We start from the raw sequence: 18184 nt of genomic DNA, 5'->3' as shown, positions 1-18184 counted from the left end.
CCTCCTCCCCCTCACTCACCCTGGGTCTGGTTGACTCGCTGCATCGCGATCCTCACATCGGCCTTGGACCCCTGCTCCCATCCTCGGCTCATCTCTGTCTCGCTCTCCCAGTACTGGGGCTCCTCGGCGGTGATCCGCTCCATCCAGGGGGCCCGGGGCCCCGTCCTGCGGCTCTCACTGGTGTAACCAGAGATGGGGACGTCATCCATGTACCCCACATAGGAGAACTGGGGGACCCCGGGGAGGGGCCCCGAGAGGGAAGAGAAGAAGTACCGGAGGGAGTGCGAGCCTGGGGGGGGGGGAGAGAGAGAGAGAGAGACGGTCAGAAGAGAGAGCCCACCCCACATGAAATACCCCCCTCCGTCCCCCACCCAACACACACTGCCCCCCCCCCACGCGCCTCTTCCCCCACAGTGCATGTGACTCTTACAAAGAAATAGGGGGGGGGGGCGAGGGGGGAGCAGAAGTAATGCAGGAGAGAGCCTGAAGGGGGCGAGAGAGGGTCAGACAAGGACAGGGGGTCTACAACAGCAACAAATGATTACCCCCCCCTTTCATTCCTGATTCCAGAAACACTGAGTCTCTGGTGGGTGAGAAGGGGAGAAAAAAACACCCACTGAGCTGCATTGAAGGCGCCCCCACCCCCATCGTGTCTCTGTCCTGTCCCCCAGCGCCACCCTCGCCTTCTTTAACTGGGGGGTGTAGTGGGGTGGGGATTTACATAACCACGCTCCTTCAACGCTATAACCACGCCCCTTCAACAACAGAACCACACCCTTCAATGCTTTAACCACGCCCCTTCAACCACATAACCACGCCCCTTCAACAGAACCACACCCTTCAACGCTTTAACCACGCCCCTTCAACCACATAACCACGCCCCTTCAACAGAACCACACCCTTCAACCACATAACCACGCCCCTTCAACCACATAACGACGCCCCTTCAACAACAGAACCACGCCCCGCAACAGAACCACACCCCTTCAACCACATAACCACGCCCCTTCAACAGAACCACACCCTTCAACCACATAACCACACCCCTTCAACCACATAACCACACCCCTTCAACAGAACCACACCCTTCAACGCTATAACCACGCCCCTTCAAACATAACCACGCCCCTTCAACAACAGAACCACACCCTTCAACTATATAACCATGCCCCTTCAACAATAGAACAACGGATAGAACAACGCCCCTTCAAGGATAGGACCACGCCCCTTCAACCTTATATCCACGCCCCTTCAACCACATAACCACGCCCCTTCAACGGTGATGGTGGGGGCCATAGACGTATCATACAACGCACCCACCCCCATCTGCTCGAGCAGGGGAAGTGGCAGAAACCCCAATAGAGCCTCCTACGAAAACCACTCTGTTATTGACCCTGCAAGAATTAAAGGCTGAGCGTGCCCTGCAGTGCCTTTACCCCAAAGACTGCAGGTGAAACAGCTCAACGCACAGAACTGCGATCGGAAAATAATACTCAGAGACCCCATAACTAAGGATCCCAGTGTGTAGGGGAGCAAGGGGCGGAGTCATGGAAACAGAGTCTGTCAATCAACGGTTATGTTTTTATCTCCTGGGGTTCGGGCATCTGCTGCAGAGATGTGTGTGCCCAACAACTTTTTAGGCATATTAATAAGGACAAGATAACTCTGGCAGTTAATGCACCTGCTGCAGGGATCTGTAGATACCCAGCACCTTTAGGGCATAATAGTACTAGCAAGATAACTCTGGCGGTTAATGCACTTGCTGCAGAGATCTGTGTGCCTAGCAACTTATAGGGGACAATAATAAAGACAAGGTAACTCTGGCGGTTAATGCACTTGCTGCAGGCATCTGTGTACCCAGCAACTTGTAGGGGATATTAATAAAGACAAGGTAACTCTGGTGGTTAATGCCCCTGCTGCAGAGATCTGTATGCCTAGCACCTTGTAGGGGAAAATAATAAAGACAAGATAAGTCTGGTGGTTAATGCACTCACTGCAGAGATCTGTGTGTACCCAACAACTTGTAGGGGATAATAATTCTGGCAAGATAACTCTGGCGGTTAATGCACTTGCTGCAGAGATCTGTGTGCCTAACAACTTGTAGGAGATAATAATAAAGACAAGATAACTCTGGCAGTTAATGCACTTGCTGCAGAGATCTGTCTGTGCCCAGCAGCTTTTAGGCGATAGTAATCCTGGCAAGATAACTCTGTCGGTTAATGCACTTGCTGCAGAGATCTGTGGAAACCCGGCAACCTTTAGGGCATAATAGTACTAGCAAGATAACTCCGGCAATGAATGCCCCTGCTGCAGAGATCTGTGCGCCTAGCAACTTGTAGGGAAAAATAATAAAGGCAAGATAACTCTGGTGGTTTATGCACTTGTTGCAGAGATCTGTGTGCCTAGCAACTTGTAGGGAAAAATAATAAAGGCAAGATAACTCTGGTGGTTTATGCACTTGTTGCAGAGATCTGTGTGCCTAGCAAGGTGAACAACCTTTACAACGAAACTTTTACAACGCAGTGCCTTTACAACGCGGTATTTACAACGAAAACCATTACAACGCATTGCGCTGGGGGGCGCTCTAGGATAGGGAATACGTTTAATTTACTATCCAAGACCTTCCCTAGTGTCCACGGGGACTGGAGTTGGAATAGTGAATTAAACTATTCACTATCCAGCACCCCAAAGCGCTATGCGTTGTAAAGGTTTGCGATGTAAAAACCGCGTTGTAAAGGCATGCGTGGTAAAAGTATGCATTGTAACGTCATACATCCGCCTAGCAAGCTTTAGGGGATAATAATAATAAAGGCAAAATTACTCTTGCGGTTAATGCACTTGCTGCAGAGATATGTGGATACCCAGCAACTTTTAGGGCATAATAGTCCTAGCAAGATAACTCTGGGGGTAAATGAAATTGCTGCAGAGATAAGTGTGCCTAGCAACTCGTAGGGGATAATAATGAAGGCAAGATAACTCTGGCGGTTTATGCACTTGCTGCAGAGATCTGTGTGTACCCAACAACTTGTAGGGGATAATAATTCTGGCAAGATCACTCTGGCGGTTAATGCACTTGCTGCAGGGATCTGTGTGCACCCAGCAACTTTTAGGGTATAATAATTCTGGCAAGATAACTCTGGCGGTTAATACACTTGCTGCAGAGATCTGTGTGTACCCAGCAACATGTAGGAGATAATAATAAAGGCAAGAGGACTCTGGCGGTTAATGCACTTGCTGCAGAGATCTGTGTGCCTAACAACTTGTAGGGGATAATAATAAAGACAAGATAACTCTGGCGGTTAATGCACTTGCTGCAGAGATCTGTGTGCCCGACAGCTTGCAGGGGATAATAATAAAGGCAAGACAACTGGCGGTTAATGCACTTGCTGCAGAGATCTGTGGATACCCAGCAACCTGGAGGGCATAATAGCACTAGCAAGTTAACTCTGTGGGTAAATGCACTTGCTGCAGAGATCTGTGTGCCCAACAACTAGTAGGGGAAAATAATAAAGGCAAGATAACTCTGGTGGGTTAATGCACTTGTTGCAGAGATCTGTATGCCTAGCAACCTTTAGGGGATAATAATAAAGGCAAGATTACTCTTGCGGTTAATGCACTTGCTGCAGAGATCTGTGGATACCCAGCAACCTTTAGGGCATAATAGTACTAGCAAGATAGCTCTTGTGGTTAATGCACTTGCTGCAGAGATCTGTGGATACCCAGCAACCTTTAGGGCATAATAGTACTAGCAAGATAACTCTGGCGGTTAATGCACTTGCTGCAGAGATCTGTGTGCCTAGCAACTTGTAGGGGATAATAATAAAGGCAGGATAACACTGGCGGTTAATGCACTTGCTGCAGAGATCTGTGTCTACCCAACAACCTTTAGGGCATAGTAGTACTAGCAAGATAACTCTGGCGGTTAATGCTCCTGCTGCATAAATCTGTGTACCTAGCAACTTGTAGGGGATAATAATAAAGGCAAGATAACTCTGTTGGTTAATGCACTTGCTGCAGAGATCTGTGTGCATAGCAACATTTAGGGGATAATAATAAAAGCAAGGTTACTCTTGTGGTTAATGCACTTGCTGCAGAGATCTGTGGATACCTGTTGGACCTGGGCCTCTTGGCAGGGTCATTCCTAAACGTTTTGCCTTCCTCCAATACTCTCTCTGACCTATTTTGTTTGGTTTAATGACTCTGGGCACTTTACCACTGCTGACCAGTGCTAAAGTGCATATGCTCTCCCTATGTAAAGTGTAACTGTGATTGATATTCCTGATTGGTTCATTGGATTTACTGTCAGTCCCCAGTAAAGTGCACTAGGAGTGCCAGGGCTTGTAAATGCCAATACTGCTAGTGGGCCTGCAGCGCTGGTTGCGCCACCCACAGAAGCAGCCTTAAAATGTGTCTAGGGTCTGCCATTGCAGAACCTGCGTGCAGTCTGGTACTGTCATGCTGCCTGGGCAAGTGCACCCACTTGCCAGCCTCTAAGCCTTCCCTTAACTTCATATTAGTCACCCCTATGTTAGGCCCTAGGGCAGGGTGCATTGTAAGTGTAAGGTAGGACATGCCCCGATGTGTGTGGCATGTCCTAATAGTGAATTACAGCCAAATTTGTTTTTCACCATTGTAAGGCTACCTGCTCCCTTTAGGCCAGAATGGGCTGCTGGAATTATTACACTCTATAATCCCAGCAGGCTCAGGGAACATGGTAGAAAATAATGTTTAGTATGCCTGAACTCAGAATAATAAAATACATCTTTTATTAAAGTTTATTTTAATATCCTGTGTTTGCAAATGCTACTTTTAGAAAGTTAGCGTTTGCTTGCCTAACCATTTCAGCCCGCTTCTGCTAGTATGTGTATCTGACTGTCTGGGATGTGTGAGTGACAGGGCTGGGGGATGACAGGTGGTGAATGCAAGGATTACACCTTAGTGGGAGGTAGGAGTGGCCCTGAACTTCTAATCAGGCTGTGCTCTGCCACCACAATGCTGGCTCCGCCCCCCTGGGGAGCGACTGATGACTCAGCCGGCATCTGGCCCAGGAAGGGCGAAGCACCATCATCAAGGTACTCCTGGCTGCCCCTGGCCACACAATGCTGGCTCCACCTCCTGTGGAGCGTCTGATGTGCCTGCCCCTCACACTGAATGCAGAAGCCAGAAGAACCCCCAACAAGTGCTCAGAGGCTGAGAGCAGTTATGCAAAGGCCCCCCTGGCCTGAGAAGATAAAGGAAATGGGGTATAAAAGTAGGAGCCCTGCTCCTTGTAAATTAGATCCTGTTTGCTCTAAGAAGAAGCTCTGCCTGAAGAGAAGGACCCTAGAAGCTGCATGGAGAAGTACTGACTCTGACCCCGAGAGACTGGCCTGTGGTGGGTGCCTCGCTGCTGAAGGAGAGCAGGAGAAGAAAGACTGAAAGACTTTGCTTCCTTTCAACTTGTGCCAAACTTTTACCAATATCTCCAAGGGCTTGCTGTGGAACTTGCCCCCTGAACTGCGCCCCAGGAACATTGGGCGCTACCCCCCCTGGAAGAGGAACTGCTGCTGAGGATTGTGTCCCTGCATCGCTGCCCCTGAAAGCTGAGTGCTCTTTGCCCCCATTGTGCCCTCTGACAAGCCTGCGCTGCCCCTGTCCTGCCAAGCACCGTGAGCTCCTGCCGCCGAGCCGCAGCTCGCACCGCCAAGGTCAGCGCCGCCTGACCCCAGCACAGTGACTGCCTCCCTGAGCCAAAGCTCTCAACGCAAAGCAGAGGACTCGTCCGGTCCAATCACCACGATCTGCTGCCCCCGCCCGTGGAAAGTACAGAAAAGACGGACCAGAAGCGTGGGCTCGCCTTCCGTGAGAAGCCCTGCTGTAAGCGATCATCCTATCTGCTGCACCCCTCTCCAGGACCCCAGGACTCTGCCCTTGTGAGCCTGTGTCCCCCGGAGCACCGCGAGCCTGAAGGAAAGCGAACCCGTGGCCCCCGCGTCACCCCGCCCTCCAGGACAGCACTGCCCCGCTGAACGACAGCCTAGAGCCGTCCGACCCGAACCAACATCAAGAGCCAAGGTATTGTGCGCTGTGAATGGATGCGCAACGTTTTGCTGTGTCCCCGAGGCTGGCAAGCCTCATAGTGCGCTTTTAAAACTGTTTGCCGCTTATGCCTGTTCGCTGGAGGCTGGTACGCCTTCCGCTTCACCCTGAGCCTGTGCGCGCTGTACGGAAGCTCTCACGAGGCTGGTACGCCTCGTACTGCTGGGTTCAGTGTTCGCGTTGTACCCCGTCTCACGCGAGAAGCGAGAGAGTTGGTAGGGACTTCAGTGTACGCATCTCACGCGGGATGCGTGAGACTTGGTAGGGCCGTTTTGCCGTTATCGTACAGAGCGCACAGGAGCACACAGAGGGCCCAGACCTTCAACAAAACAGTGAATTAAGTAGTACACAGTGCCTGGAGGGCCCGAAGTTGTCCTGAGAAGTAATCTCACCTGTTAAAAGAGACTGGACATTGTGAGGGTGTGTTGTGGAGTATTCAACCCTCTTTCAAGAAACTGTCCAGTGTGACATTAAGAACTGTGGCCTCATTTTAAAGGGAGTGAAAGCATTCTAAAGTACTGTCCCTGCAATTCAAGAACTGTGGCATATTTACAAACAACTGGAATCCTGCAAAGAAGTAAAGACTGTATTTTAAACCTGCTTGACGTATATATATAAAGATATATTTTTTTACTAAAATACAGTTTGGTGTCATTGTGTGGTGGGTTAGTGGTCATTGTGTGTGATGTTGCAAATGTTTAACCCTGTGTACTCCAGAGTTTAGCCTAGATTGCTTGCGCCACACTACCTAGAGGGTGAGCAGGGGTTATTTCTGGGAGTAATCCTTTGCCCTGACTTAGAGGAGAGGGTCTCTGCTTGTCGCAAGTACATACCTGCGCCAACTAGAGACCCCCAATTCTAACAATACCCAGAAACCTTTCGGGCATAACAGTACCAGCAAGATAACTCTGAGGGTAAATGCACTTGCTGCAGAGATCTGTGTGACTAGCAACATTTAGCGGATAATAATAAAGACAAGATAACTCTGGTGGTAAATGTACTTGCTGCAGTCATCTGTGTGTACCCAGCAACTTGTAGGGGATAATAATTCTGGCAAGATAACTCTGGCGGTTAATGCACTTGCAGCAGAGATGTGTGTGTACCCAGCAACTTTTAGGGAATAATAATTCTGGCAAGTTAACTTTGGCGGTTAATGCACTTGCTGAATGGATATGTGTACCTAGGAACTTGTAGGGGATAATAATCAAGAAAAGATAACTCTAGCGGTTAATGCAACTCCTGCAGAGATCTGTGTGTTCCCAGCAACTTGAAGGGGATAATAATAAAGACAAGTTGACTGTGGCGGTTAATGCACTTGCTGCAGAGATCTGTGTGTACTCAGCAACATTTAGGGCATAATAGTACTAGCACGGTAACACTGGGGGTTAATGCCCCTGCTGCATAGATCTGTGTACCTAGCAACTTGTAGGGGATAATAATAAAGGCAAGATAACTTGCTGCATAGTTCGGTGGATACCCAGCAACCTTTAGGGCATAATAGTACTAGCAAGATAAATCTGGGGGTAAATGCACTTGCTGCAGAGATCTGTGTGCCTAGCAACATTTAGGGGATAATAATAAAGGCAAGATTACTCTTGCGGTTAATGCACTTGCTGCAGAGGTCTGTGGATACTGAGCAACCTTTAGGGCATAATAGTACTAGCAAGGTAACTCTGAGGGTAAATGCACTTGCTGCAGAGATCTGTGTGCCTAGCAACTTGTAGGGGATAATAATGAAGGAAAGATAACTCTGGTGGTTAATGCACTTGCTGCAGGGATCTGTGTGTACCCAGCAACCTTTAGGGCATAATAGTACTAGCAAGATAACTCTGAGGGTAAAAGCACTTGCTGCAGAGATCTGTGTGCCTAGCAACTTGTAGTGGATAATAATAAAGACAAGGTAACTCTGGCGGTTAATGCACTTGCTGCAGGGATCTGTGTACCTACTAACTTGTAGGGGATAATAATAAAGACAAGATAACTCTGGTGGTTAATGCACTTGCTGCAGTGATCTGTGTGTACCCAGCAACTTGAAGGGGATAATAATAAAGACAAAATAAGTCTGGCTGTTAATGCACTCGCTGCAGAGATCTGTGTGCCTAGCAACATTTAGGGAATAATAATAAAGGCAAGATTTCTCTTGCGGTTAATGCACTTGCTGCAGAGATCTGTGTGCCTAGCAACTTGTAGGGGATAATAATGAAGGCAAGATAACTCTGGTGGTTAATGCACTTGCTGCAGGGATCTGTGTGTACCCAATCAATCAATCAAACAATCAATCAAGGAATTTGTAAAGCGCGCTACTCACCCATAGGGTCTCAAGGCGCTGGGGGGGGGTCCGCTACTGCTCGAAGAGCCAGGTCTCGAGCTGTTTCCTGAAGGAGAGCTGGTTCTGGGTCATTTGAAGGTGGGTGGGGAGGGAGTTCCAGGTCTTGGCCGCCAGGTAGGAGAAGGATCTTCCTCCGGCAGTGGTCTTGCGGATGCGTGGGACGGTGGCGAGGGCGAGGCTGGCGGAGCGGACCTGGCAGGTGGGCGTGTAGAATGTGAGGCGGCTGTTGAGGTATGTGGGTCCCAAGTCGTGGAGAGCCTTGTGAGCATGGGTGAGGAGTCTGAACGTGATCCTCTTGCCGACGGGGAGCCAGTGGAGGTCTCTCAACTGGGGGGTGATGTGGCTGTGTCGGGGGATGTCCAGGATGAGTCGTGCTGAGGCGTTCTGGATGCGCTGGAGTCTTTTCTGTAGTTTGGCTGTGGTTCCAGCGTAGAGGGTGTTCCCGTAGTCCAGTCGGCTGGTGACGAGGGCCTGGGTGACTGTCTTCCTGGTGTCGGTGGGGATCCACAGGAAGATCTTTCGGAGCATGCACAGGGTGTTGAAGCAGGATGACGAGATTGCGTTGACTTGCTTGGTCATCGTGAGGGAGGAGTCCAGGATCAAGCCCAGGTTGCGTGCGTGGTCCGTGGGCTTTGGAGCGGAGCCCAGGGCGGGGGGCCACCAGGAGTCGTCCCAGGCGGAGGGGGATGCTCCCAGGATGAGGGCTTACGTCTTATCTGAGTTCAGTTTCAGCCGGCTGATCTTCATCCATTCCGCGAAGTTGTTCATTCCTTCCTGGAGGTTGGCCTTGGCGGTGGCGGGGTCGCTGGTGAGGGAGAGGATCAGCTGGGTGTCGTCTCCATAGGAGATGATGTTGAGGTTGTGTTGGCGTGCGATGGCTGCGAGGGGGCTCATGTAGACGTTGAAGAGGGTGAGGCTGAGCGAGGAACCTTGTGGGAAGCCGCAGACTTCGGTGGCCAAGGACCGGAACGGGGTAAAGCGAACTCTCTGGGTTCTGCCGGCGAGGAACAATTTTACCCACTCCAGGGCCTGTCCTTGGATTCCGATGTTGCTGAGGCGCTGTATTAGGGTGCGGTGGCATACGGTGTTGAAGGCAGCAGAGAGGTCCAGAATGATGAGGGTGGCTGTTTCCCCGTTGTCGAGCAGTGATCTGATGTCGTCGGTGGCTGCGATGAGGGCGGTCTCGGTGCTGTGGTTTGCTCGGAAGCCGGACTGCGAGGGGTTGAGGGAACCGTTGGTCTCGAGGAAGGCAGTGAGCTGCTTGTTGACGATCTTCTCGATGACTTTGGCTGGAAACGGGAGGAGCGAGATGGGGCGGAAGTTCTTGAGGTCCGTGGGGTCCGCGGTGGGTTTCTTCAGGAGGGCACTGAGCTCGGCGTGTTTCCAGCACTCTGGGAAGGTGGCGGACGCGAAGGAGCTGTTGATGATGTCTCGGAGTTGGGGTGCGATGGTGGAGTCGGCTTTGTTGAAGATGTGGTGTGGGCAGGGGTCGGTTGGTGAGCCGGAATGGATGGTGTTCATCATGCGGGTTGTCTCTTCGGTGCTGACCGCCAACCAGGAGCGTAGGGTGGTGGTGGGGGGGCGCCGGGACGGTGGTAGGGTGCATGGCCTGTGCGTCGAAGCTGTTGTGAATGTCGGCAATCTTGCGGTGGATGAACGAGGCGAGTGAGTCGCAGAGGTCCTGCGAGGGTGTGATGTCGTTGTTGCAGGCGCTGGGACTGGAGAGCTCTTTGACGATGCTGAAGAGTTCCTTGCTGTCGTGGGAGTTATTGTCCAGTCATTGTTTGAATGTGGTTCTTTTGGTGGTGCGGATCAGTTGGTGGTGTTTGCGGGTGGCGTTCTTGAGGGCTGTCATGTTTTCCGTGGTTTGGTCGTGGCGCCAGGCTTTCTCGAGGGTGCGGCAGGTTTTCTTGGAGTCTTTGAGGTCGTTGGTGAACCAGGGGACTTTTTTGCTGCCGTGCCTGACAGGGGGGTTCTTCAGTGGCGCGAGGTCATCTGCGCAGTGGATGAGCCACTGTGTGAGGTTGTGGGCTGCTTCATTGGGGTCCGTCGTGTTGGTGGGGGGGTTCTGGCTGAGGGAGGTGGTGAGCTGGTCTGTGGTGATCTTGCTCCAGCTTCTGCGGGGGACCGGTCAGGGGAGGTGGTGAGTCATGGTTCTTCTGAAGTTGAAGTGGACGCAGCTGTGGTCAGTCCAGTGTAGTCCGGTGGAGTGGCTGAAGGAGATGTGCTTGCTGGAGGAGAAGATTGGGTCGAGCGTGTGGCCGGCGTGGTGGGTGGGGGTGTTCACCAGTTGCTTGAGTCCGAGGTTGGTGAGGTTGTCCAGCAGGATGGCGGTGTTGCTATCATTGTTGTTCTTCAGGTGGAAGTTGAGGTCTCCTAGGAGGATGTAGTCTGTGGAGGTAAGGGCGTGCGGGGTGACGAAATCTGCGATGGCTTCGCTGAATTGTGTTCGTGGTCCCGGCGGTCTGTAGACAAGTGTGCCTCTGAGGGTGGTCTTGGGGTCGGTGTGTATCTGTAAGTGAAGGTGTTCGGCTGCGGTGAGGGTGTCGTCGGAGTTGGTCGTGATTTGAATGGTGTTTCTGTGGACGATGGCGATGCCTCCTCCGGTTTGGTTGGTGCGGTCCCTCCGGGCGATCTTGTAGCCATCCGGGATGGCTATGGCGATGTCGGGAGCTGAGGAGGCGTTCATCCATGTTTCTGTGAGGAAGGAGACGTCTGGTGCATTTGTGTCGAGAAGGTTCCAGAGTTCGACGGAGTGCCTGTGGACGGAGCGGGTGTTGAGCAGGATGCACTTGAGGTGATCGTTGCTGGGGCCTGGCTTGGCCGGTGCGGTGCAGGAGCTGGTGCAGGTGAAGTTGCATGCGTGGCAGGTGAAGGCTCCGTGGGTGCGTATTGGAGTGGCTTGATAGCAGGCTGGCTGCCGGCCGGTGTTGAGTGCATGGAGGGTGGCGGCGTCGTATCTCTGACGGGTTGGCTGGCTCTGGCGGGGACCAGGGGAACTGCCGCCGGGCGCGGTCCAGGCACGGACGGGCGCAGACGGGCTTGCCTTCGGTGCGCCAGCTGCGCGGTCGCACCACGGTCGCCATAAGAGGGGAGGAGGATTGGAGATGGGGTCAGCTGGGAGGCGGGAGGGATTAGCCAATGGGTGCCGGGGGGCGGCGGGGCCGCACGGGAGGCAGCGGCGGGAAGATGGAGGAAGCAGGAGGAGAAGACTCCCGGCAATCACAGGCACACTAAAAACACACTAGGGGTACAGAAGGAGAAAAGGGGGTGGGCAGGCACACCAGAACACACTGGGGGTACAGAACGAGAAAACGGGGCGGGCAGGCAGACTCAAACTCACTCGGACACTCGGGGACAGAGAGGAAGGGGCGGGCAGGGACACAGGCACTGAGCAGGGCCCAGGCAGTCCAGGTGACGATCGGGCAGAATGCCAAACTGTAGAGAGGATCAGGCGGAGCAGCGGCAGGCAGGCGGAGCTGCAGTGGTGGGGAAGTGACCTACCCGAGGGTCAAGGGTCACCTTTAGGGCATAATAGTACGAGCAAGATAACTCAGAGGGTAAATGCACTTGCTGCAGAGATCTGTGGATACCCAGCAACCTTTAGGGCATAATAGTACTAGCAAGATAACACTGGTGGTAAATGAACTTGCCGCAGAGATCTGTGTGCCTAGCAAAGTGTAGGGGATAATAATAAAGACAAGGTAACTCTGGCGATAAATGCACTTGCTGCAGTGATCTGTGTGTACCAAGCAACTTGACGGGGATAATAATAAAGACAAGATGACTCTGCCGGTTAATGCACTTGCTGCAGGGATCTGTGTGTACCCAACAACTTGAAGGGGATAATAATAAAGACAAGATAATTCTGACGGTTAATGCACGCGCTGCAGAGATGTGTGTGCACCCAACAACTTATAGGGGATAATAATAAAGACAAGATGACTCTGACGGTTAATGCGCTTGCTGCAGGGATGTGTGTGTACCCAGCAACTTGTAGGGCATAATAGTACTAACAAGATAACTCTGAGGGTAAATGCACTTGCTACAGAGATCTGTGTGCCTAGCAACTTGTAGGGGATAATAATAAAGGAAAGATAACACTGGTGGTTAATGCACTTGCTGCAGAGTTCGGTGAATACCCAGCAACCTTTAGGGCATAATAGTACTAGCAAGATAACTCTGGTGGTTAATGCACTTGCTGCAGAGTTCGGTGAATACCCAGCAACCTTTAGGGCATAATAGTACTAGCAAGATAACTCTGGGGGTAAATGCACTTGCTGCAGAGATCTGTTTGCCTAGCAACATTTAGGGGATAATAATAAAGGCAAGATTACTCTTGCGGTTAATGCACTTGCTGCAGAGATCTGTGGATACCCAGCAACCTTTAGGGCATAGTAGTAATAGCAAGATAACTCTGGTGGTAAATGTACTTGCTGCAGTCATCTGTGTGTACCCAGCAACTTGTATGGGATAATAATTCTGGCACAATAACTCTGGCGGTTAATGCATTTGCTGTTGAGATGTATGTGTACGCAGCAGCTTTTAGGGATTAATAATTCTGGCACGATAACTCTGGCGGTTAATGCACTTGCTGCAGTGATCTGTGTGTACCCAGCAACTTGTAGGGGATAATAATAAAGACAAGATAAGTCTGGCGGTTAATGCACTTGCTGCAGAGATCTGTGTGTACTAAGCAACCTTTAGTACTAGCAAGATAACTCTGGCGGTTAATGCCCCTGCTGCATAGATCTGTGTACCTAGCAACTTGTAGGGGATACTAATAAACGCAAGATAACTCTCGCGGTTAATGCACTTGCTGCAGAGTTCGGTGGATACCCAGCAACCTTTAGGGCATAATAGTACTAGCAAGATAACTCTGGGGGTAAATGCACTTGCTGCAGAGATCTGTGTGCCTAGCAACATTTAGGGGATAATAATAAAGGCAAGATTACTCTTGCAGTTAATGCACTTGCTGCAGAGATCTGTGGACACCCAGCAACCTTTAGGGCATAATAGTACTAGCAAGATAACTCTGGTGGTAAATGCACTTGCTGCAGAGATCTGTGTGCCTAGCAACTTGTAGGGTATAATAATGAAGGCAAGATAACTTTGGTGGTTAATGCATTTGCTGCTGATATCTGTGTGAACACAGCAACCTTTAGGGCATAATAGTACTAGCAAGATATTTCTGGCTGTTAATGCACTTGCTGCAGAGATCTGTGTGCTAAACAACCTTTAGGGGATAATAATAAAGGCAAGATTACTCTTGCGGTTAATGCACTTGCTGCAGAGATCTGTGGATACGCAGCAACCTTTAGGGCATAAAACACTAGCAAGATAACTCTGGCGATGTATGCCCCTGCTGCATAGATCTGTTTACCTAGCAACTTGTAGGGGATAATATTAAAAGGCAAGATAACTCTGGCTGTTAATGCACTTGCTGCAGAGATCTGTGGACGCCCAGCAACCTTTAGGGCAGAATAGTACTAGCAAGATAACTCTGGTGGTAAAAGCACTTGCTGCAGAGATCTGTGTGCCTAGAAACTTGTAGCGGATAATAATAAAGACAAGGTAACTCTGGTGGTAAATGTACTTGATGCAGTCATCTGTGTACCTACTAACTTGTAGGGGATAATAATAAAGACAAGGTAACTCTGGTGGTAAATGTACTTGATGCAGTCATCTGTGTGTACCCACCAACTTGTATGGGATAATAATTCTGGCACGATAACTCTGGTGGTTAATGCATTTTCTGTTGAGATGTGTGTGTACCCAGCAGCTTTTAGGCAATACTAATTCTGGCAAGATAACTCTGGCGGTTAATGCTCTTGCTGCAGGGATCTGTGTACCTAGCAACTTGTAGGGGCTAATAATAAAGACAAGATAACTCTGGCGGTTAATGCACTTGCTGCAGTGATCTGTGTGTACCCAGCAACTTGTAGGGGCTAATAATAAAGACAAGATTACTCTTGCGGTTAATGCACTTGCTGCAGAGATCTGTGGATACCTGGCAATCTTTAGGGCATAATAGTACTAGCAAGATAACTCTGAGGGTAAATGCACTTGCTGCAGGGATTTGTGTGTACCCAGCAACTTGAAGGGGATATTAATAAAGACAAGATAAGTCTGGCGGTTAATGCACTTGCTGCAGAGATGTGTGTGTACCCAGCAACTTTTAGGGCATAATAGTACTAGCAAGATAACTCTGGTGGTAAATGCACTTGCTGCAGAGATCTGTGTGTACCCAGCAACCTTTAGGGCCAATAGTACTAGCAAGATAACTCTGGGGGTAAATGCACTTGCTGCAGACATCTGTGTGTACCCAGCAACCTTTAGGGCCAATAGCACTAGCAAGATAACTCTGGGGGTAAATGCACTTGCTGCAGAGCTCTGTGTGCCTATCAACCTTTAGGGGATAATAATAAAGACAAGATAACTCTTGCGGTTAATGCACTTGCTGCAGAGATCTGAGTGTACCCAGCAACTTGTAGGGGATAATAATAAAGACAAGATAACTTTGGTGGTTAATGCCCCTGCTGCAGAGGTGTGTGTACCCAGTAGCTCTTAGGTGATACTAATTCTGGCAAGATAACTCTGGGGGTAAATGCACTTGCTTCAGAGATCTCTGTGTACCCAGCAACTTTTAGGGCATAATAGTACTAGCAAGATAACTCTGGCGGTTACTGCACTTGCTGCAGGGATCTGTGTGCCTAGCAACTTGTAGGGGATCATAAGAAAGACAATATAACTCTTGCGGTTAATGCACTTGTTGCAGGGATCTGTGTGCACCCACCAACGTGTAGGGCATAATAGTACTAGTAAGATAAGTCTGGTGGTCAATGGACTCACTGCAGAGATGTGTGTGCCCAGCAATGTTTCGATAATATTAATACTGGCAAGATCACTCTGGCGGATAATGCACTTCCTGTGTTTTTTCCCAGTCACAGTTTTGACACAAAGTAGCACAGAGGGTTACTGTGCCTACTGCAAAGCAAATTGCGTAGCGTGCAGATCACAGATTTGTTTTTGCCGGTCCAGCAACCACTAATGTCTGCAGTGTATGCGAATTGTTAGACCTGGCACTAATGGCGTGGGTTTTCCTTCCATCTTTCGCTTTTGTCTGCTCTGTGTTTGCTGGTGTTAGATGCTCTGGGCGCTGTGCCACTGCCATTCAGTGCCACAGCACGAACGCTCCCTTTTGTAATTGACTGTATGAATTGGTATTCCCATAATTGGCTCATTTGGTTTAAATGCTAGTCCCTAGTATAGTGCACTGTGCGTGCCCAGGGCTGGTAGACCGAATGCTGCTGGTGGGCCTACAGCGCTGATTGCGCCACCCACAGAAGCAGCTTGTAAAATGTGCCTGAGACCTGCCATTGCAGTCGGGAACCGCCATTTTGACTGTGAAGTGAACCCACTTCCCAGTCCCAAAACCTTCCCTTGGCATCATGTAAGTAACCCCTATGGCAGCGTGCATTGTATGTGAAAGGTAGGACCAGCCTTGGTCTGTGTAGCATGTCCTAATAGTGAATTACACTCCATTTAGTTTCTCACTTTGGCAAGGCTATCTGTTCCCTTAGGCCAGAATGGGCAGTTTGATTATTACATCCTATAATCCTAGCCAATCCAAGGAACATGATAGGAAAGCCGAATTTAGTATGCCTGAGCTCAGAATATTAAAGTACCTCTTTCAGTGAGGATTTTTTTTATATTCTGTGTTGGAAAATACCACTTTTAGAAAGTAGGTATTTTCTTGCCTAAGTTTTCCAGTGTGCTCTGCTGTTATGCTATTGGCTGTCTGGTTTTGGAGGAACAGGGCAGGCTGAGCCCGACCTGGACTGAAAAGAGAGATCTGCAGTTGGAGTATGGGGAGGGGGACCCTTTGATCTGAACAGGGCTGTGCCTGGCAAGGTGAATGATGGCTCCACCTCCCACTGTGCGTCTGATGGCAGACCCCCTCATTCTCAAAGGCAGGATGCAGCCTCGTAAATAAAGTGCTCCAGGACCACACCGAACTGGTACTGGCTGGGTTTAATGATTTGTGACTTCTGAGAACAAATACTTTCGGGGTATAAATATCCGTGCTAAAACCCCTACCCAGTGTGTTACTTCTGGATGTCAAGACGAACCTCTGTCCGTGTAACGAGAGGGAAAGGACTTTGAAACTTTCATCCATCTTGATGAAGCAACTACCCAAGGCCCTGATTTGAGCTTGCCTCCTGCTGAAGTCTCAGGGACATTAGACTTCACCCATCAGCCTTCTGAATTCCTATTTGAGGGGGATTCTACTGGCAGGTGAGGCCTCTGTTGAGAATTCCAGAACCTCTGGGTCTACTGCGGGGAACTCGGGCTGAGAATCATCGTTATTGCTAGTGTGGGCCGCTGCAGCTGCGGAGCTGGGCCGCTGAGTGCCACTACTGGTCACCACGTCGAGGATCTTTGTTATCACCTGCATGGGCCGCCGCCACAGAGCATGGTTGCCGCTGGGTGTCCGCCTTTAATCACCGTCCCAGGATCACCTTGAGTGCACGCCACGGTCCGCTGCAGCTGGGAGCTGTAGCAGCTGCAAATCCGCCTGTCATTCTTGCGGCTTCCTCACAAAGCTGAATGCCGTGCTCCTTTAAACCTCAGGTACATTGTGCATCACCGGGCCGCGTAGACCCCGGCCTCGAACTAAGTTCATTTCACACTCTTTTGAGTGTTTTGATTGCTTTTTAAGTGAATCTATATTTACATGTATTGTGGCTTCTTGATCGCTTTTGAGCCTTGTGTTAAGCTTATAGAAAGATACTTATTTTTCTATAGCCTCTTTGTAGTGTCTTCACTGCGTTGTTGTGTATGGTCATAAATGCTTCACACACTGCCTCTGAGATAGGCCTGTCTGCTCGTGCTACGTTACCACAGGGTTGAGCAGGGGTTATCAAAGGGTGTAGCCCCCTTACTCTGACTTAGGAAGAAGGATCCGTATTTGGACCTAGGCGCCAGCCGCTGGCAACTAGAGATCCCCATTTCTAACACTACTCATCCAGCAGAAGTAGGGGCCCCCCGTGGAGGAGACCGGAGAGGGAGGAAAAGAACCAGGGTGAGTGTGAGCCTGGGGAGTGCACACCCCTCCCCCACATGTAATAACTTCCTTCTGCACCCCCACACATCACTGATCCCCCCAGTCTCGCTCCTGGCTATCGTGCATGTTAACCAGGCTGTGTATTACCGCCTGGTGAGGAAGATGCAAAGTGCGCATGACGGTTTGGCCGGCCAAACCGCCATGCGCACTTTAGAGTGCAGCAACCACTCCTCCTCCCCGACGTCACTGGAGCCAAGCTCCGCCCAGCCCATACCTGGTGGATACTAAAAATATAATGATAATAACTTCAGTTATTATCATATTATTTTTGCTTCTGGTCTGAGAGCAGTGGGACGACGCTCCTCTGCCTTAAGAGGAGGAGCTGCCACTGATCTACCAAATAATCAAATTAAATCAAAAGTAGCTTTATTCGATTTCAATTATAGAAAATCACAAAAGCACAGATAAAATTACATTTTGTTTTAAAAAATTACAAATCCATGATCAGTAAAAGCTATAAAATTCATAAGGAACAAGGCAATGTGGAATTAGAATTATATGAAAAAAGGGAAAAAATACGGTAAGAATAGAATAACATTCTTTTGATACAATACAATGCTAGTCTACTGTATTTATAAACAATTAAATCAATTCATTGATAATCTATAAACGATTAAATCAATTCATAGATAGTCTGTGTCTAATTGTAC

At 49.8% G+C, this 18184-nt stretch overlaps 1 protein-coding gene across 3 annotated transcripts in view; it reads right to left on the bottom strand.

The window, feature by feature from the left end:
- LOC147710034 (H-2 class I histocompatibility antigen, Q7 alpha chain-like) overlaps positions 1–18184 on the bottom strand; it is a 343677-nt gene that overhangs the window by 241757 nt on the left and 83736 nt on the right. For all 3 annotated transcript variants that reach the window (XR_015295837.1, XM_086920699.1, XM_086920698.1), the window contains exon 2: positions 20–289. Coding sequence is in view for 2 of the 3 variants with exons in the window: in XM_086920699.1 (XP_086776825.1) it covers positions 20–289 (270 nt within the window). In the remaining variant the exon portion in view is untranslated. The remainder of the gene's footprint in view (positions 1–19; positions 290–18184) is intronic.

Source organism: Lissotriton vulgaris, chromosome 5 (assembly GCF_964263255.1).
Source record: "Lissotriton vulgaris chromosome 5, aLisVul1.2, whole genome shotgun sequence".
NCBI classification, from domain to species: domain Eukaryota; kingdom Metazoa; phylum Chordata; class Amphibia; order Caudata; family Salamandridae; genus Lissotriton; species Lissotriton vulgaris.
Note: the sequence above shows the minus strand (reverse complement) of the source record. Positions and strands in the feature narration are given on the sequence as shown.